An 18,932-nucleotide genomic window follows, 5' to 3' on the forward strand; every position below is an offset into this window, starting at 1 on the left:
TATCAAAGGATTTTGATCCATGGCAGTTATCTGTCAGTCAAAGGCAACTCTGTATGAGGTGCTCGTACTTGGTAGGGACTGCTGAATATCCAATAGATGCACTAGTTCCCTGGCAGCCACTTTTGCAGACATGACAAGAATTGCAACACGTTTAGTGAAGTATTTCTCATCCACAGGAGCTTCACTGGGTCTGTGCCCACCCTGCAGTGGGAGACAGTCCTTCAGGTCTAGTATCTGTCTTCCCCCTTAGCAGTTCATCAGCCTTCAGCTGCCTGCCAGCCCATGGAAAACATAGCATAGCTATTCTGAATTGTACTGCACACGACAGATAGAAGCAGGTTGCTACTCCATGCATTTGCTTTTGCCAGAATACCCAGCCTCATCCCTTCTCCTTAGGCCTGACCTCTACTATGGACACTACCAGTATGGGTCAGCACTGGCACATCAAGGAAGAAGATATGTTTTACCAGTGGAAAAGCTCATGTTCCTATTTAGCCTGTCACTAGAAAGGCATAAACACAATCAAGGACCTAAAGCTTGCTCGCTGCTCACTAAGAGGTTTATAACTTAGTTATTGTTCCAATTAATTCATTAGTACTGAAATAAGGTTCACTGAACATTAATTCCTTAATTGGTTTCATGCCTAGGAGAGCTGATCTTATTTCCAGCTGATCATGATATTTCTTTCTTTATAGAGAGAATCAAGGCAGCCAGACCTGTAAAAGGATCTGTGCCTTTTTTCCTCACCTCTGCAAACTTCATATTTCTTACCTTCTTATTTCAACATGCAAGACCCACCTTGCACTCAAACATTTCAATAAATCATGGAAATGGCCAATCTGCATAGCCAGTTTCCTTGTGGTTAAGATGACTCTACAAGCTAACCTAATCTGAATTTTTATTTCTCCTTATTAAAATAGGGTCTTTCCATTTTGCCACGGTCATGAGCTATCAACTCATATTATTAATTCCCTCTTAAACATCGTATGTTTCCTACAGATTTAATTTTTGCAACACTTTTTCAAACCCTAATCAGTCTCAAAGGACTAATTAGCAAGATTAACGCATTTTCACTCTCTTTAGGATAGAAGCTAAGTGAAGGAGGGAGGAATATGTTTTTTTATGGCTTTTTTGGTCCATTTATTTCACACAGCTGATCTTCACTGCTGTGCTCTATTAACATGTCTTTTCCCTTAACAGCCAGCTCCAGCAAATACCTGCTCCTTCAAGTTCACTTGGTAATGTTTTTCTCTCTCTCCCTCTCTTCATTATGGACACCAGTTTATGTTCAAGCAAAGCAAAGCATCTACCACTATAGAACAGTAGCAATTCATAAAGGAAATGCTGATCTGGGATTTTCAACTCAACTTTTTATGGAGCCAATTCCTTGCAGCCAGATCTCTGTGTTTTTTTAAGGAAAACAAATGTGGGTTGTTGGTTTTTTTACAATGGAAAAGGAAAAGTAGAAACACATCAAGCCTCAGTAAGTGATTAGGAAAGTCACTTGCCTGGAAGACACTGAGAGATGTTTATCCCCAAGGAGGGCAGCCCTTGTAAAAGAGCTGTTCTTTTTGTGGAAATGAGTAAATAGTCATTAGACAACAGAGGAAAGTGTGACAAGACTTTGATGTAGTGTCAAGACACCTGTAGTAACTCTCAGCTCCATAGTGTGGGTAGCAGAAACAGCCCAGCTGCAGCAGCACAGCTTTCCCTGAGCTGATTTGCCTTTCCTCAGCATGGCTTGGGCTGTGCTGCAACAGGATGCTGAGGTTGTCTCCCTGGAATGTCTCTCCATGGATACCCAGAGACAGACAGATTGTACAGACCAGTAGACACAGCACATCCCTGGGGGTAAGGATAACCAGTGCAGGAGACCTGAAGTATGAATGAGATTTTGACAAGTTAGGTAACTGCCCTAAGCACTGCTCTCCCAGTTTTTCGGGTGCCTGGCTAAGAGTATTTGAAGCCTCTTCTTTTCTTTCTGCTTATAATAATAGGACAAGTTTGCAATCTTTTAAAGGTTTGAAAAGATTAGTGGAATGAAGGAGTACATTTGAGAAGTTTTGCTGAAGTACAAGATCTGGTCCTCAAATAACCTCTGGTTTGGATTATGTAATTTTTGTAATGTGCCTGCAAAAATGTTCCTAAACCTTCAAAATCTAAAGAAGGAAAAGGTTTCCCTTTCTTTGATTTGTTTTATTTTCTGGAAATATGCAGGATTACTTTCTGTTATTTTGCAAAAAGGTGCTTCTCTTCTGGTTTCTGGGTGGAAAAAAAGGCCACACTTTGAAGCAAAAGACCAACCACTGCTTAGTAAGCCAGCTGCATCACCTTTCCAGCACTTAGGCAGCTGAGAGGGAGAAGGAAGGAAGATCTTACCAGAAAGCTAGCAGCTGTGAAATGCACAGCACTACTGCCACCATCACGGATAAATGGAGAGCTATCCCACTTACAGAAAGAGCCTAAGAGCACACACAGCCTGCCCTCATCCACAGGGATCCACTTGACATTTCACACTGCAGTAAATGACAAGAAGCACTGACTTCACTGCAAGTATTAGACTAAAAGAAAGATAATAAATCAATCAGCTTTAAACAAACATTCCAACGAAAAAGCTATCTCAATTTACATTTGAAAGCTGGCTAAACTCAGGGCTTACCTGGGCAGCCTAGAGAGCTTCTCTACTAAAAAACACCTGCCCCAGCAGGCAGCAGCTCAGTGTGCTGGATGGATGTCGTGAGCACCCAGCTAAACAAATACCACTGTGGGCAGAAAGAAAGGGGAAAGAACACTAGCACCTACACGTGGGTAAGACTGGTAATAGCTTAATGACTGCCTTGGGACAACAGTAGAAGAAAGATATAATCAGAATTATATATGGTCAAAAGCAGAGTTAATCCTTCTGACCCCCCACTCTCCTGCAGGCTGTATAACAGCCTTATACTCAAAAACCTTCAGAAATTCAGTTTTGACTTGATTCCTGACAGGATGTGCCTCCTGTAAGTGGGGGAAAAAATTGCATGTTTCATATTCTTAAACCAGGTAGGTAGAAATCTCAAAGGAGAAAAAATGAAAAACCTGAAGAAGTGTAGAAAAGAAAATTGAAAAGAACATGAAATTAATATGTTTTTTCCCTTGAGAATGAGGGTTTAAACCTGTTGCAAATAAAACCTAGAGTAGGATTAGAACTAGTTGAGTGCTTCTGTGACAAGAAAATTGCAACACAGTAGTTGTTTGTAGGTAGAACAGCAAGTTTCCTAACTTCCAGAGACTGTAGCAAATTGAAAATACTGACTTGAAATGGGGGGAAAAAAAACAGAATGAGAAAACACTTGCAGTGTACTTGTCTGCAGCCACCAGCTTCTCTAACTACACAGAAATGCACTGACTAAATTCTAAGAAATTTAGAGCTGTATTGGCACAACCAATAAATGGCATTTTGCAGCATCCCGTAGAATCGCAGAATGATAAAATTGTTAAGGTTGGAAAAGACCTCTAAGATTACCAAGTCCAATTGTTAACCCAACACTGCTATGCTCACCACTAAACCTTGTCCCAAAGTGCCCCATCCAAACACCTTTTGAACACTTCCAGGGGCTGTGATCCCACCGCATCCCTGGGCAGCCTACTCCAATGCCCAACCACCCTTTCAATAAAAAAGGTTCCTAATATCCAGCCTAAACCCTTGTGCAGCTCGATGCCATTTCTTCTCATCCTGTCACTTGTTATCTGAGAGAAGAGGCCACCCCCCACCTCACACAACCTCCTTGCAGGCAGTTGTAGAGAGTAATAAAGTCTTCCTTGATCCTCCTTCTCTCCAGGCTAAACAAGCACAGCCCCCTCAGCCACTCCTCATCTGACCTGACTTCCAGCCCCTTCACCATCTCTACTGCACTTCTCTGGCCACGCTCCAGCACCTCAATGTCCTTTTTACAGTGAGGGGCCCAAACCTGGACACAGGACTCAAGGTGTGGCCTCACCAGTGCTGAGTACAGGGGGAGAATCGCTGCCCTGGTCCTGCTGAACACACCATTTCTGATAAAGGCCAGGATGCCACTGGCCTTCTTGGCCCCCCAGGTACACTGCTGGCTCGTGGTCAGATGCTGCTGACCAGCATCTCCAGATCCTTTTCCACTGAGCAGCTTCCAGCCAATTTTCTCCCAGCCTGCAAAAGTGCAGGTTGTTGAAACCAAAGTGCAGGACCTGGCACCTGGTTTGTTGAACCTCATGCAACTGGCCTCAGCCCAATATAGTATGTGCATCAAAAGAAAATAATAATTTTGGGTTTAGTGAACTCTTCCAACTATGTAGGGATGCTAGATATGTGTGATTTAGCAGCGCATCAGCTTGTCAGTAAGGCATGCAAATATCTGTAAAATATTTCCCAAAATTTAAGCAGCTGTGAATAAAATGCTAAAAGAGAGAGCACTTGCTTTTCAAATGCTTCACTTGCCTGTAGCTGTATCAAAAATGTAAGGGGATTCCAAGCATCAGGTTCGTAATTTACAGCCTACACTAAACTAGTCAAAGTTTAAAGGATGACTTTGTCTACTGTTAAACTTCATCCTACAGAATTAAGTAGAGCATGAATTCTAACTAGTCAGCAGCAGAGGGAAGAATTATGCCAGTACTTACTATTTATAGCTCATGGCAACATCCACAAAGTACTTTCTTCTCTGTCGATAGACATTGTCTTTAAATCCCTTAAGCAAGGAAGAAGAGAGTAATTTACAATAAGGACATAAAATTAGCAGTAAGAATTAAAAAATAAATCATTGAAATGTTTCTTTAGTACTTAGCTGCATTGTATTTTGATTTACACTGTCTACTGGACTGCAAGAGAAAATAAGGGTTTTTCTTTTTTTTTTTCTTTTTTTTTTCTTTTTTTTCTTCACCAGCATTCCACAGGAGTTCTTTCAAGAGAGCTTTGTGCATAAGTACAGTCATTCATCCAAGATCTTGAAAAGCAAAACTTTTTTCCTGACGTTTTATCTCACTCATGTTTTCCTTGATCTGAACTGAGATCTACCCACAGGTGCCTAGCACAATAATCTACTTGTTCTTTATACTCTTTCTTCACTAGAATCAAGCATCTAAAGATCATTTGCAACTCATCTTGAAGATTCTTTTTTCAGCAGTTGCCATCTTAACCAACACATTAGGGACTGAACCATCAGCCTCCAGCACCAGTTTGAGTCACAAAGGAAGGGCTCTACCTGGTGGGCTACAGTAGGCTCACACCTTTTCCACATTAAGAGCAAAAGAGTTGTATAACACGTACATGCTGGCCAGTTACAGCTCTTTGAGCTACTCAAAATTAGAACAAGATCTCTTCTATATCTATAAAATATAAAGATACTTCAGGTTTGGACTACAAGAAGAGTAAACTATTTCCAAGGTAGAACTGCCAACCCCTTGAAGACAAAAAAGGGTTAAAGAGTTACTTATGTTACCCAGTTAGTGGCCCAAAAAGTGCATTAAAGATTCCCCCTGAAAAGTAAAATGCTGAAAATTAAAATGTCTTTTTTCCTTAGTGCTCACATAGACATGCAAAACACTGAAACAAATTAAAAGATAACATTGCTTGATTTGAAATACTTGTATGAGCTTCCATAAAACTCAGGAGACATTTTACTGTCCCATAACCAAAGCTGTGCTGCTGGGGCAGAGTATGGGAGGATTTCACAGGACTTCAGAAAGCCTTCAAACCTCCACTCCTGCACAGAAAAGCTTCTTTGACTTGCAAAAAGTTGCTGTAATCTGGGGGAGCCTCCTTGTCTCCTTAATACCTATTGAGGCAAATGTTGAGTTACTCAGCTGAAGACCATTCAAGAGACCTGGAAAGGGAAGGAAGACAGCACAGGGGACTTAAAAACCTGTCAAGTGTAATGAAACTGAGACTGAAATCATTAGCCATTATGGAGTGGGTTAGGGCTAAGCTGTTGAAGAGGTGTTATCCTTGCAGGTTCTGTAACAGGATAATTCTCTTTGGTCCTGTGGCATACACATGCCGCTGGTAAGGAACAGGGCAGGCAACTGGAGTGGCCTTTCAAAGGCCAGTCAAAGATTTAAGGGTTCTTACCCCATTCCTAACATCTAGCACGCTGCATAGGCTAACAAATGGTGTGTAAATTGTGTTTGCAAGAGTCCTCCCAAGTGTAAAATATATATTCATATAATGCAAATGTCTTTTTTTGTTTTCTGTAAAACTGAAGGCAAATTTTCAGCAGAGTGCTCAAGTATTTAATGAAGGTACCGCCTCAGAACATAAAACAGCATCTAATGGCCTGTCAGAGCCATAAACTCAAAGCTGGAATGAGCTGTCTCTACAACCCCTTCTTGAACCAAATAATGGTAAATGGTTGAAGATAATCAGCATTCTTTTTCTTTTGGAGAAAATGTGAATTAGATCCTAGTTTGTCATCACAAAGTACCCAGCATAAACCAGGATTCAGGATTGTGCTCCCTGACTATGGGCCCTCAGTATGGGAAGGGCTCCCACGTGATAGAGCAGGCTGATAACCAAGCAAGGTGATGATGATGATGATGATCGTGGCTGGTGTGTGGGGAGGTGACACCAGAGACAGAGGGGCTGCAATGGATCTTTGTGATGGTTTCCATTTGTGTGCACAGGGGTGAGAATCTGTACCTGAGCTCCCACCACAGCACAAAATATGTGCAACAAAAAACAAAGGAAATTACCATCTATTGCTAGAGTTTAATCTGATTCTATTATAAGACAGTCTTATGGTCAGGTATCTTAGTTCACTGCCTACTTCCTTTTAGCTGGAAATTTCTGGCAGTACCAGTTTAAACCAGCCTATTTTAGGAATTAATATAACCATCTACCACCAGTATCTTTCAGTCAAGTCATTCAGAGGTAGAAACTTGGATTCATAGAAAGGGAAAGTATTTTAACACAAATGCTTGCAATCATCTGCCATCTAAAGACTCAGAGGTTAAGCATTTATAGCCATTAGCAAAAAGAAATAAAACAATAACAAACCCCTTTTTTCTGTCTTTTGCATTGAGCATTTGACACTACTACAGATACCACTTGTGCGTGCAGGCTTGTCTTCTGCCACCAAAGTCAGGAGATTTTGAGAAACAATGAGAGACACCTTCTCATTTGCTGCATTCACCAAAAACAGGAACATGTTTCTCTGTTTTATCTTGTAATTACCTCCTGAGTGCCAAATAATTCCTTCATAATTCTTTCTTTCTCTGACACTTATTGACAATAGCTATTCTTACCCAAGAGCTACTTCTGGCAGAACTGAAGGTCATACTGATCAAAATTCTAAAGTTTGAAATCTTTCTATCAACTAATTACTTTTTTTTTTTTTTTTTGCAAGCAGTACAAAAGGGGGGTATACTTGCTAAACAATGAATAAGTTTAGTGGAGGACCTGAATTCTGCGTATCTTTCTACAGAAAAGGAAAATTAATTCACTGAAACTACCAAAGAGAAACCAGTCCTCATCTTCTGAAAACAATCAGCAGTCAACAGGATTTTTATTGTACTGGCAAATAATCATCTACAGGACAATTCTGGGTTTCACTTACAGGGTGGTCAGCATCCAGCTCAGATCCATACATCAAAACTCTCTGAGAGCATTTGTCTAACTCAGAGATCTTCCTGGGGAACCAAGGGACACAATCGAGATCTGTAGGAGACAGAATGCAAATTGAATGCACTGGAGTGTAAGATCTTGGAGATACCTGTGCAAAACATCTGTCAGTGTCTAAACCAAGTGGTACAAAAACAGCCTTGCCTTCTTCATCAGTCCAGATGTTTTCCGGTGGATTGAGAGATACTATATTAGTTTGAAACTTGAGCAACTGGATCAGTTCATTAAATTCTTTCTTACTGCAGTCACAGTCCACAAAAATTTCCACCTCTGAATTCCTCCTCTTTGATTTTCGTGATTCAATATGAACCATACTCACGTGTTTTTCCTGTGGAAAGACAAAATAACAGATGAAATACAGACATACATAGAAGAGCAATGCTAGAAGAGCAATGCTGGTGGCACATTCCTCAGAAAAGTTTTTCCAGTTATTAAAAGGCCTTTTTATTGAAAGTACTCCCTTTTTCTATTTACAGGATTAGCTAGTGACACATACGAAATACTGGTGACAAAAAAAAAATCTCAGTAAAGTGGAAAGTAAAAATAAAATTATTATTTTTAATGAAGAAAGCCAAGTAACGATTTCATTTTATCTACAAAAATAAACTCTTACAGAGGACAGTGTAACACTTTTTTCAATTAAATGCAATTTTATGTTTGTCTTTGCTATAAATATTAAACTCTAATGCAATTTTAATTGGAAATTTGCAACATAATAATGTTAATTTAAATACAATTGAGTGTGCTTCTTTAAACAGATGTTATCAAACATATTACTTGATGTACCTTACCACGTGAGGAAGAAAATATTTTTATGAGAATAGACACTTATCAATCCTCACCTATCTACTGTGCAATTATCAATAACATGAAGTGTTAACAGCAATTTATTTAAAATCTAACTCAATTTATTCTCTATTTCAATGTTCCCATCAAACAAAATCATGCAACAAACATCACAGTGTAAATACTTCTAGCATGAAAACTTTCCTATGGGGTCTCTCTCCCAGCACAACTACGGGTCTGCCAGGGGTATCATACAGAGACAGATATATGTGCCATGGCTGACCTGATCCAGAGTGACAGCCTTGCTTCAAAACAGGAGGCTGGAGTAGATGGCTGTTCTTAACGTGACTGACCTCCTATGGACTCTGATTTTTCCTTGCTAGTCAGAAACTATCTGTTACTTTTCACAACTATTCTTGCACTTACTCAGTGAAGCCAATAAAACATTTGTTGACTTCCAAATGGGAAGAAATTCATGTCTGTATTTCCAATTGCCGGCTGTATTTTACATAAATGTCCATTGCAGGTGGAGGTGTGCTCTGGCAGAGCCAACCAGCAGTGTCTGTTTTTACACCTCTGGATATACAGACATAGTTCTTTCACGGGCATGCTCCATAAATATGTATACTATGTAGCAACCCAATCACATAACAAATTCAATTTTGTTTTCCCTAGGCTGAGAACAAAACCCTGCACTCCCTCCTGCGATACTCAAATTGTTAAGTGACTACATGGATGGGGGTGGACATTCCTGCCACATTTTCCAGCCATGTTTTAAGGGACCAGAGTGCATTCTATGCTTATTCCCCAGAAGGGGTAGCAGGTGTTTATATCCAGAATTTCAGCTATGAACCCATACCAGCATTTTAGCCAGAGCTGCACTTGGACACTTAACCCTTAGAGAACAGCTGCAGTGAAAACAACTCCTACTGCAACTTCTGTTCACTCACTTAGGTTTCCACTCTTTTGGTCAAACACCCTGTTTCCTGGCTGGCTCCCTCCTGTGGGTCTAACTCACCTCTTTTTCTTGGCTGGAGAATCTACAGGTCTAATCTACACCAGCCTTGGGAATCTGTTCCCAGAGCCAGCTACTATGAGTGAGGGCTGGTAGCACCCAGTGGTCCCACACTTACATGCCTCTGATGGTTTGGCCTGAGAGGCAGGCTCCAAGCCACCTCCTGACTTTCTCTTCACTGCACAGACTGAACAACTCAAGGCTTTTATCATGCTGCTTTCATGACCCTCAGACACGCCTCCAAGCACTCTGACCAGGAGTCTGACTGACATGCACTGATTACATGGAGATCTGTGTGGGAACCAATACCTCACAATTTACATGCCAGTTGGACACATAAAACCCTGACCCTGCAAACACTTAAAGGTGTCTCTAACTTCAACACCAAGCAAGGCTGCCACTAGCATCACCTGGTTGTATTAGATTCCAAACTGCTCTCTGAAAGTGTCTCCTTTCATTGTGGCCTGCACAGACAACTTCAAATGTAATTTACAGTGTTGAGAATCATGCCAGAAACCTAAAGTGAGCCATGTGAACATCAGCATCACTATCAAATTTTATTTCAGAAAATCCTTCACAAGCCCAAAATGCTTTGTTCAATGGTCCATAAAATTTTAAGTTACTTTTATTCAGTTCTGCCGAGCAAGTGTAGCTGCACTCTATTCCTCCTGCCACGGTCCATTAGATTGATATCAGCAAAGAGCCTGACCTCAGTAGCTGTCCTCAGTCCAGCCAGCATAAATGATTTGTAAGCGTTACCTGGAAGAGTCTGAGAGCTTTCACCAATCCACCAACTTCATTCTTCAAGGAAAACACCACAGCTGTCTTTCCGCCTTCAGATGCAGATTCACTTTTCCCATTTCCCTTATTCCCTTTCTTCTCCTCATTTTTCCCAGAACTCGATCTGTTTAGCTACAAACAGATAAAAAACAAGGTCATCTTGTGTGAAAACAGGCAAGATGAAAACGGGCAAGAGAAATTTCCCGCAAGAGATTTTTGTTTGAAAAGAGCTGAACAGAATTCATCCTGGGTTAATTTGAAAGAAAAGGTCATGTGTTTACTTGAAATCAGAATCACAGGTTAAAGGCAGCTGCTAGAGAAGACTGTATAAGAGGCCATACAAAAAAATTTTAAAAGCTTAAGGAAAAGCATAAATGGGGTACATATATGATGGCATGATTTGGGCAATGCTATCATTAGAAGTAAATGTGAAGCAAACAGAGACAGTCTAAATTACTGGTAAAGCCTGCAGATCAGTTATTGAAACCTGAATATTTCTGCAAAATCACAGGGACGCTATCCTAACCTGTACCAGTCAATTTATGAAGATGTGCACTGGTCTATATTTTTGTATTGACCATTGTTACTGTTAAAGCCAAAACTTTAAGTTCTCTGTCATAGTACAATTAATGTTATCATGTAATGCAATTCATCCTGAGAAAACAAAACCTCTGTTGATTACACAAACAATAACAGAAATGCTTAGACTGCAACACAGACTACCAAGTTGGAAGGGACCTCAAGGATTATCTGGTCCAACTTTCCTTGGCAAGAGCATGGTCTAGACAAGATGACCCAGCACTTCATCACACCAAATTTTATAACTGTCCAGTTCTGGGGAATCCACTGCTTCTCTCAGGTGATTATTCCAATGGCTGATTGTTCTCATTGTGAAAAACTTTACACCCCACAGAAGATGGGGTGAGTTAGCTGAGGAACTCAAAAAATACAGAAAATTGCACCATCCTTGGCCACTCTTACATTCTTCTCAGAATTTGTGAGTCTGAGATTGTTTTAAGCAAAATTTCAGTCACCATTTTCCAAAAAATATTATTTTATCACCTTAAATCTTGTTGAAATTCCAACAGTACAGCCTTTATAGACAATTTTTATAACACTGACCACGATTTTCAAAAAGCAGCCTGCCCTTTCCAATATTTAGGCTGTTACTTCTGAAGAAATTAAATCTCCAGTGAGATGCTAACTGCTTTGTTATAATCCATAAAAATATGCAGATATACATTAAAAACATATACTATTTCAATGTTTCAAATTGATTAAATGGTACTTCAGTAAATTCTAAAGCAGCTTACATAAAATAACCAGAAAATTCAGCTTTTTAAATAGATCTTTTAACACTTTGAATGGCACGGGTGAAATTAGCCACATTTAAACCAGGCACGGGACATGCTGAGAAGTCCCTGTGGTCTTTTCTCATTATTTATTAGAACACAACAATCTAGAAATGATATATGAATGATTTCATACATGTTTATTTTTTAGCAATTGAGCTTATATGAGTCTGCTCCTACCTGATATGGTAGGAAGCTTGCCCAGGGATAGTTATGGGGAAGGTCACTTTTGTTTTAACTTCAGTAATATCTAGGATTTGGATAAATCCTTTTCACATACATCAAGCACACAACCTCCAGATGAAGTGACAAAGGTGCTGCTTTTACAGCATCTGTGGTTTTTCCATGTGTGCTGCTTTCTAGAAGCTTTATACACATGATTGTGGAGTCAACCAAGCGTCCAAGAATCTCAGTACTGTCAGTTCCTCTGGAAAACAAGGGCACTCAGCACTTTCCAAGCCCATCAGAGGTTCCCTAATACTCTCAAGAGAGCACTACCCAAAGTGATGACTGAAAGACCGTCTCAAGCATTTGAAAACTAAAATGAACACCTATTTGCCATGAGCCCAGTAGAAGAGGATGAACTTGAATTTTACCAGCCATGTTCATTAGTACACTTCATAATTACACAACACCTAACAAACCAACTTTCTTAATGAAAATTAATTATCTGGAGCAAGTGGAAGTCTCGGAAAAAGAAGTAGTTTACAGCAGAACTCCGTGAAGAACGTAACCCAAATATAAAGACAGTAAAACAAATTTATTCCCTTTAATTCAATGTTTTTAATAGAAGCTGAGCATGTAGAAATAGGGATATTCCACATTTTACTATAGAGAGTAGGTCAATTTTAAACTGGTATAATCCCCTGCTGGTTTTACCCTAGCAATAAAAATCTTCATCTGTTACAAAATTTTATTGGAGCCACAGTCTTTATAATCCTAAATATTTTATGTATTCAGAGCAGGTTGCCTTATTTAGTCACACATACGTTTATCTGTTAGCATAGAGAAGTTTGTATCATGCTTGAAACCACCCAAGCACCTGTTGCACCTTACAGAGAACCATTTCCATCTCCTGGCACGGTGATTCCATCTGACACAGTCCCCTGGCACGGCGCTCCCACGTGTCCTTGCCCCCCTGCCCGTCGGCAGAAGCCGGGAACGACAGCAAATCCACCGGCACCAGCGCAGAGTGGGTGCATGGCATTTGTGTCTTGCCAAAAACGCTTTACAGATGGTGCTGTGAGCCTTACGAGTGCCCTGAAAAGGCAGTCTCTGCTGATGCGTATAGCCCGCTGGACTAACCAAGGGCTTCCAAAATCCAAGCACTTAAAACCATCTGATCGGGACCCGATGCTTTTTTCTAGTATTTCCATAGCAATACAGTTCATTTCTGCAGTAAGGCTTGTATTGCTCATGAAACTTTTTCTGCTATTTGTGACACTTTTCAGGCAGCGTTTTGAACGGAGACCGATTCGACAGCAAAGTTAGTTTCACCGGCCCCTGCAGCTGCCGAGAAACTGCGGACCGGACCGTGCAGCGCGGGGGACGCACGGCCGCCTGGCAGCGGCCCCGGCGGAACCCGACCCCGCGGCGGCCCGCCCTGCCCGCCCCGGCCCCGGCACTTACGGTGAGGCTGCCGGCGGCGGGGCGCTCCTCCGGCAGGGCCGAGTCCAGCGAGAAGCCCCGGCGCGCCCAGTACTTGCTGGAGAACATCATCATGGCGGGCTGCATGGGGCCGGCGGCGGGCGGGGGGCAGCGCCGCGCTCTGCCCGCCTCGCCGCGCCCGCTGCCTTTATACGCCCCCGCCGGGCTGATGGAAGCACGATTAGGGGACACCCGTCTCCGGGTGACGAGAGCCGCCGGCAGGCGGACGCCCACGGTCCCCGCTCACCTCAGCCGCCGGGGCGGGACGGGACAGCGCGGCGCGGGCAGCGATCCCGCCGCCTCACGCCGGCAGCAGCCCGGGCAGGTCCCGCTGCGGAGCGACCTGCGGGCTGTCGCTGTCCCCACTCGCCCCGGGGCTGCTCCTTCGCCCTCCCCTCACACCTGCTCCGGAGCCGGCCCGAGCGGCACGGCCGAGCCGGCCTCTGCCTCCACCGCGGCACCACGGCAGGGCAGGGCAGGGCAGGGCAGGGCAGGGCAGGGCTCACGGCCCCGGGAGCAGCAGGCTCGAGAGTGTGGGGACAGCACGGCAGAGACCTGCAGGAGCTGAGCTTCAGCACAGGGGAGTTGTGCAGAGATAGCGAGAAATGCTTTGGTGTAGAAATCCATCTCTCTCCGTTTAAGTGATCAGAAGGCAACTGCTGAAGCAATAACTTGACTGCAGGGTTAAAGGAACCCCATCTCTCAAATTTACTTGCGAAATTTAGGATTTCTAACTTCTCTTTCATTGTGGCATTCATTTTGTGACGTGCCACCGTCACCTGCCATCCCAGCTCCTCCTCACTTCTTTCACCTTTCAAAACCTCTCCACGACATCCTTTGAATACATAGGTTACCTTACAGCATGTAGCGCTGAACAGGACATCTGAATTGGGAGCACTATGTCAGTTTTCCTCAAATACGTACTCAGTTTTCTCTGTTCCAACACGCCAGGCCAGGCGGGGGAAACTTACCACTTCCACTTGAAAATCACCATCGGTGACTTGCCCTGAGCCTCCCAAAAGAGGGGCAAACCAGCTGAATGCTACAGCAGGCTGCACATGGCCACACATATTATTAGCTCAGTCACATATCCTAAGTTATTAAGAGATGTTCCCTGTCCTGTTTTCTCATTATGTTTGATGATAGGAAAGCAAGCTGGTGTCTTTGGACTTTGATATTCCTATCTGCTGTGCGTGAGATACACAGACATGGTTCCTGTAGTTGAACAATTTATGAGGGAGGTTGCTTAGCACTTTCTGAATGCTCCAGTGACAAAACCAAACATGACCGGGCTGCATTTCCACCTACAGGCAAGACAGAGCATTATTTTATCTAGTGTTAGATCCTGGCTCTGCAGCTGGGACATGACACAAATCAATAACCCTGCTCTTCTGGAGCCTTGTTATTGTTGCACCTCCATGCAGTAACCAGAGCACAGCAAAGGTTTTGTCCCTCATAACCTCTTCAGCATGACTCCTGAATGCAAAACAAAGGTACATTGTGTCAGCAGGTGTTAATAACAGGTAGGAGGACTACAGTGCTTCAGCTGATTTACCCATGCTGTCTGCCCATGTGTCCCACAGAGAGATTCTAATCCCTAGAAGGAAGTTCTCCTTCGGCAACTTGTATTTTGTAGGTGGACTTTGCCATATCAGCAGCAGATCAAAAGATATTTATGAAAATGTTTATTTCTTCTTGGTTCTAGCTGCTGTACAGAGCTGGTATATGGCTCTGGGAATATTGCCAAACTACAAATTTTGATGAGAGCTCAACTCACTTTTCTGTAGCTCACAGTCCTGTATATTTAGACTAAGTAAGTTCTAAAATCACTGACCAAAAAATTAGAAGTTCATCAAAGCAACTATTCAAAAGTACCAGATCTAGAGCACATCAGTGTCACTCAGCAATGCTATTTCATCTTGGGAAATAGAGTTAATGTTCACAGTAAGAAATGGATAAGCTTACTCTTGTTACTAAAAGAATAAGCTTATCCTCATCGCCTATACTCAGAATTCAAAAACTGCAAGGTCCTCTTTACTTTCCACAAACTTTTTCTCTCATGAGACAGCAGAGTCAGTGTTGCCTGAAGTCCTCAGCTATGCACTTTTTAAGCTTAAAAATTTGCAGAATTCTCAGGTGAAAATTGAAATCTAAAGCAAATCTGTGAGATGTTTTCAGTGTCTGAGTCATTTTTTCCCCACCAGAGATATCAACTGCCAGTTTCAGCTTATTTTCCCTAAAAATATTTGGAACATTTACCATAGCTTGATGTAACTGGAGGGTGAAATTCACAGGGCAGAGCAGCTAGCATTGACAAAAAACCTATTCAAATTTAGCCCTTCTTCTCCCAGATCATCAAGTCTTTGTCTCAAGGCACACTACAGAAGGAAAAAGAACTCTCAAGTCATCAGAGAAAGAGAAAGAAATGTAGCTATAAAAAGGTATCAAAAAAGCAAAAAGAAAGATGGCCTCCACAAGGATCTAAAGTATAAACACCACCATTATTCACTCTCAGGTCAAAAAGGCAGGGCAGAGAAGAGATGTGCTAATTATTCATGTAAGAGATGTTGACATGAGTAGAAAATAGAAGTCCCAATACCTTTTCAAATCACAACTTTGTTGGTAAAACAAGGACTTTGTGAAACAAGTGACAAGTGGACTAACCAAAGGAGCTTTTTCAACAAGGAAAGATGTACAATCTGTTTCTGTTTACCAGAGATATACACACACACACACACTCCTAAGTCCAATTCTCTGAGCAATGTAGGTCTGCTGAAAAATCTACGATGACAACGTACACTTAATTTTTAAGTCATGAAGATATGGGTTTTCAAGCAACCATCAAAACCATCTTCTTTCAACAACCAGTGGGCAAGGATATCTACTAAAAGATAGACTGGCTAGGAAGACCTGGGAAGACAAATGATATCATGAACATAAAGTGAATTCACAATTTTCAACAAAAAAAAGGTTCTGAGAAAAAGGCAGTAACTATTTCAGGAGACAAAAAAAAAAAAAAAAAAAAAAAAAAAAAAAAAAATTCAGTTATTTACAAGAGCCAAGAAGAGGGAACCTAGGACAGAAAGACAGTTCTTTCCCTGCTCCAGAGAAAATATAGTTTAATCAGGAAACTATTTCATTACAGAGGAAGTGCAGTCTTCTACTACACTTTTACTAGCAGTAGCAGAAGTCATTAGTTCTTCATTACCTTCAACTCAAAAGAGGAGCTTTTAGGAGATGCAAACAAGGACCAAGCTACCAAATTCAGGTAGAATAGCACATAGATGAAAGCTGTGGTACGAAATTCAAAGTCATTAATACAGGACATCAAAAGTAACTTTAAAAGAAATTACTGCAGCAGCAGCTATAAGAAGTGAACTATCAGACTATTGAGCACAAGAAAAGGGCAAAACAAAAAAAGTCCTTAAAATTAGCTAGGTATTCAAGGCACTTTTTTTACATCAGTCTTTGTTAAAGAATCAGCTGTGACCAGATGTCTCTCATAACTAATAGCAAGGGCAGAGAGATAAGCTCTTTGCTTTTAACAACATGAAACAATGTTGAAGAATACTCGTGATGAGTCTGATCATTGCAAATGAGAGCACAGAAACCACTTACAGAGGATACTCATTAAACCTCTGCCATCAATAACTGTTTTAAGAACTATGGGGAAGGACAAGTGAAAAAAGACTGGGAAAAGGCCAAAATTATGTCAGTCTCCAAGAAGATAATGGGAGGAAGAAGGGCTGAAGAATTACAGACCAGTCTAATTTCATTTGTTTGAGAAAACAGAAGTACCAAAATTATTTGTAACGATCCGGAAGATAACAGATGATTAAACAGTCAGGACAGATTTGCTGAGAACAAATTGAGTCAAGCAAATTTCATTTCCTCTTATGACAGTCCTGTGGACCAAGGCAAAACAATGCACGTCATTCATCTTGATGGTAGTGTAGCATTTGGCATAATTTCTCATAACATTCTCCCAAGAGAGATAAGGAAAACAGGTACAGATGAAAGTAACAAATCATACAAAGGGGTGGGTTCAGTTAAATGGAAGGGTGCAGAGAACAGGAGAGCCTCAAGTACCTACCCTCACACCTAAACTATTTAGTAGAAACCTTACACGAGCCCCTAGAGCCCAGCTGTAAATTGTCAGACTGTACCTACTTGAGAAATGCTGTAATGGTTACAAAATTTAAACAGATGCTGGGGCAGAGAGGGTTGCTTACAGACAACCAGCTGCACAATCACCAGGGAAGGCTGACCTCATGTGAGGGAAGTCAGAAGTTACAGAAAGTCTCCAGCTGCATGCAATCATTCTATCTGTGCTGGAAATCCACAAACACCTGAAACTTGCTTGCATAATACAGTGCAGGATCTCCAAAAGTATCCTGCAAATGGATTAGACAGGCACCTAGCACAAGACATATCTTCCAACAGGAGATTCTGTAGCTAATCAATTATTGACAAGTTTTTAAAAATGCCTTCCAATATTACAAATCTGGAATTTTAACAAACTTGTTGTATGCATTTATACAGGCATTCACCACATGATGAAAAAACGTGTGGTATGATTGATCTGACTGAGATAATTTCATCTGAAATTTATCAGCTCCTTTATGCTGTTCACCATGTGCTGCACAAGCTAATCACAATGGCATAAAAGGTGTAGCAGTCCAGGACAGAGCACAAAGAGCTGGGATTTCCACTTTTGGTCACAATAGTTGTACTGTTTGTTGCTTGAGGAATTATTAAGTCCGTGAACCCAAAATTTTGTACTTTAAAGACTTCCTTGTTCTCCTGCATCACTTACTGGAGCAGTAAAACCAGAGGAGTGTGTGGAAGCTCTTCAAGACCAATGCCCAAAGGTAGCATGTACTGATGGAACCTAAAGGTCATCTGGACCAAGTCATACACTGAGAGTGCTTTGGAAAAAATCTAGTTTTGGCAAACAAAACAGAAGATCTCCACACCAGTTGTATGTAATACAACTATTTTTTGCACCAGATCTGGATGGGTGCTTAAAAAGCATTCTCTTCAATATAGCTAGGAGTTTTTCCTAACATGGTCTCCCTCATCACCAAGAATCATCACACCAAAGGTGTCAGGCTAGGATGGGGTTCACTCTCCTCACAGCAGCCTGTATGGTGATGTGTTTGGGTTTGTGCCTGGGTCAGTGTTGGTAACACAGCAGGGTTTCAGCTGCTGCTGAGCACCTCACAGCGCTGAGGTTCTCTGGCTGCTTCCCGGGGTGAGCACGAGCCGCAGAGCAGGCGCAGCCAGGACAGCTGACCCAAAGGCACATTCCACACCATGCCATTGTGCTCTGCAATAAAAGCTCAGGGAAAGGAGGAGGAAGCAGGTCATGGCATTTCATTCATGATCATGGCCTTTATCTTTCCAAGGACCTGTGGTGAGATCTTGCTCTCCAGGAGGTGCATCGACACCTGCCTGCTGACGGGCAGTAGTGCATGAAATCCTCTTTGTGCTTTCCTTGTGGGAGCAGCATTTGCTTTTCCTGTTACACTCTCACTGCCTCAGGTCCATGAGCCTTCCTGCCTTCCTTTTATTTTCTCTCATACCATGGAAGAGGGGACAAGGCAAGGGGCTGGGTGGGTGTGTGGTTGCATGGCTGCTGGCCAGGGTCAGCTGCAACACTCCGAGAGGACACAAGTGACCACCTTTTGCTGAACTGCTCTAGCCTGGGCAGCAGTTTCAG

At 42.0% G+C, this 18,932-nt stretch overlaps 1 protein-coding gene across 1 annotated transcript in view; it reads right to left on the bottom strand.

Moving 5' to 3' along the window:
* Positions 1-13,475, bottom strand: part of TPH2 (tryptophan hydroxylase 2) — a 50,138-nt gene extending 36,663 nt beyond the window's left edge. The window contains exons 1-5 of the mRNA XM_059846907.1: positions 13,193-13,475; positions 10,191-10,343; positions 7,775-7,958; positions 7,566-7,666; positions 4,636-4,703 (exon numbers count right to left, since the gene is read on the bottom strand). Of these exons, the coding sequence (XP_059702890.1) occupies positions 4,636-4,703; positions 7,566-7,666; positions 7,775-7,958; positions 10,191-10,343; positions 13,193-13,297 (611 nt within the window). The 5' untranslated portion in view covers positions 13,298-13,475. The remainder of the gene's footprint in view (positions 1-4,635; positions 4,704-7,565; positions 7,667-7,774; positions 7,959-10,190; positions 10,344-13,192) is intronic.
* Between the last annotated feature and the right edge of the window lie 5,457 nt (positions 13,476-18,932).

The sequence above is a fragment of the Haemorhous mexicanus genome, chromosome 5 (genome assembly GCF_027477595.1).
Source record: "Haemorhous mexicanus isolate bHaeMex1 chromosome 5, bHaeMex1.pri, whole genome shotgun sequence".
Classification (NCBI taxonomy): Eukaryota; Metazoa; Chordata; class Aves; order Passeriformes; family Fringillidae; genus Haemorhous; species Haemorhous mexicanus.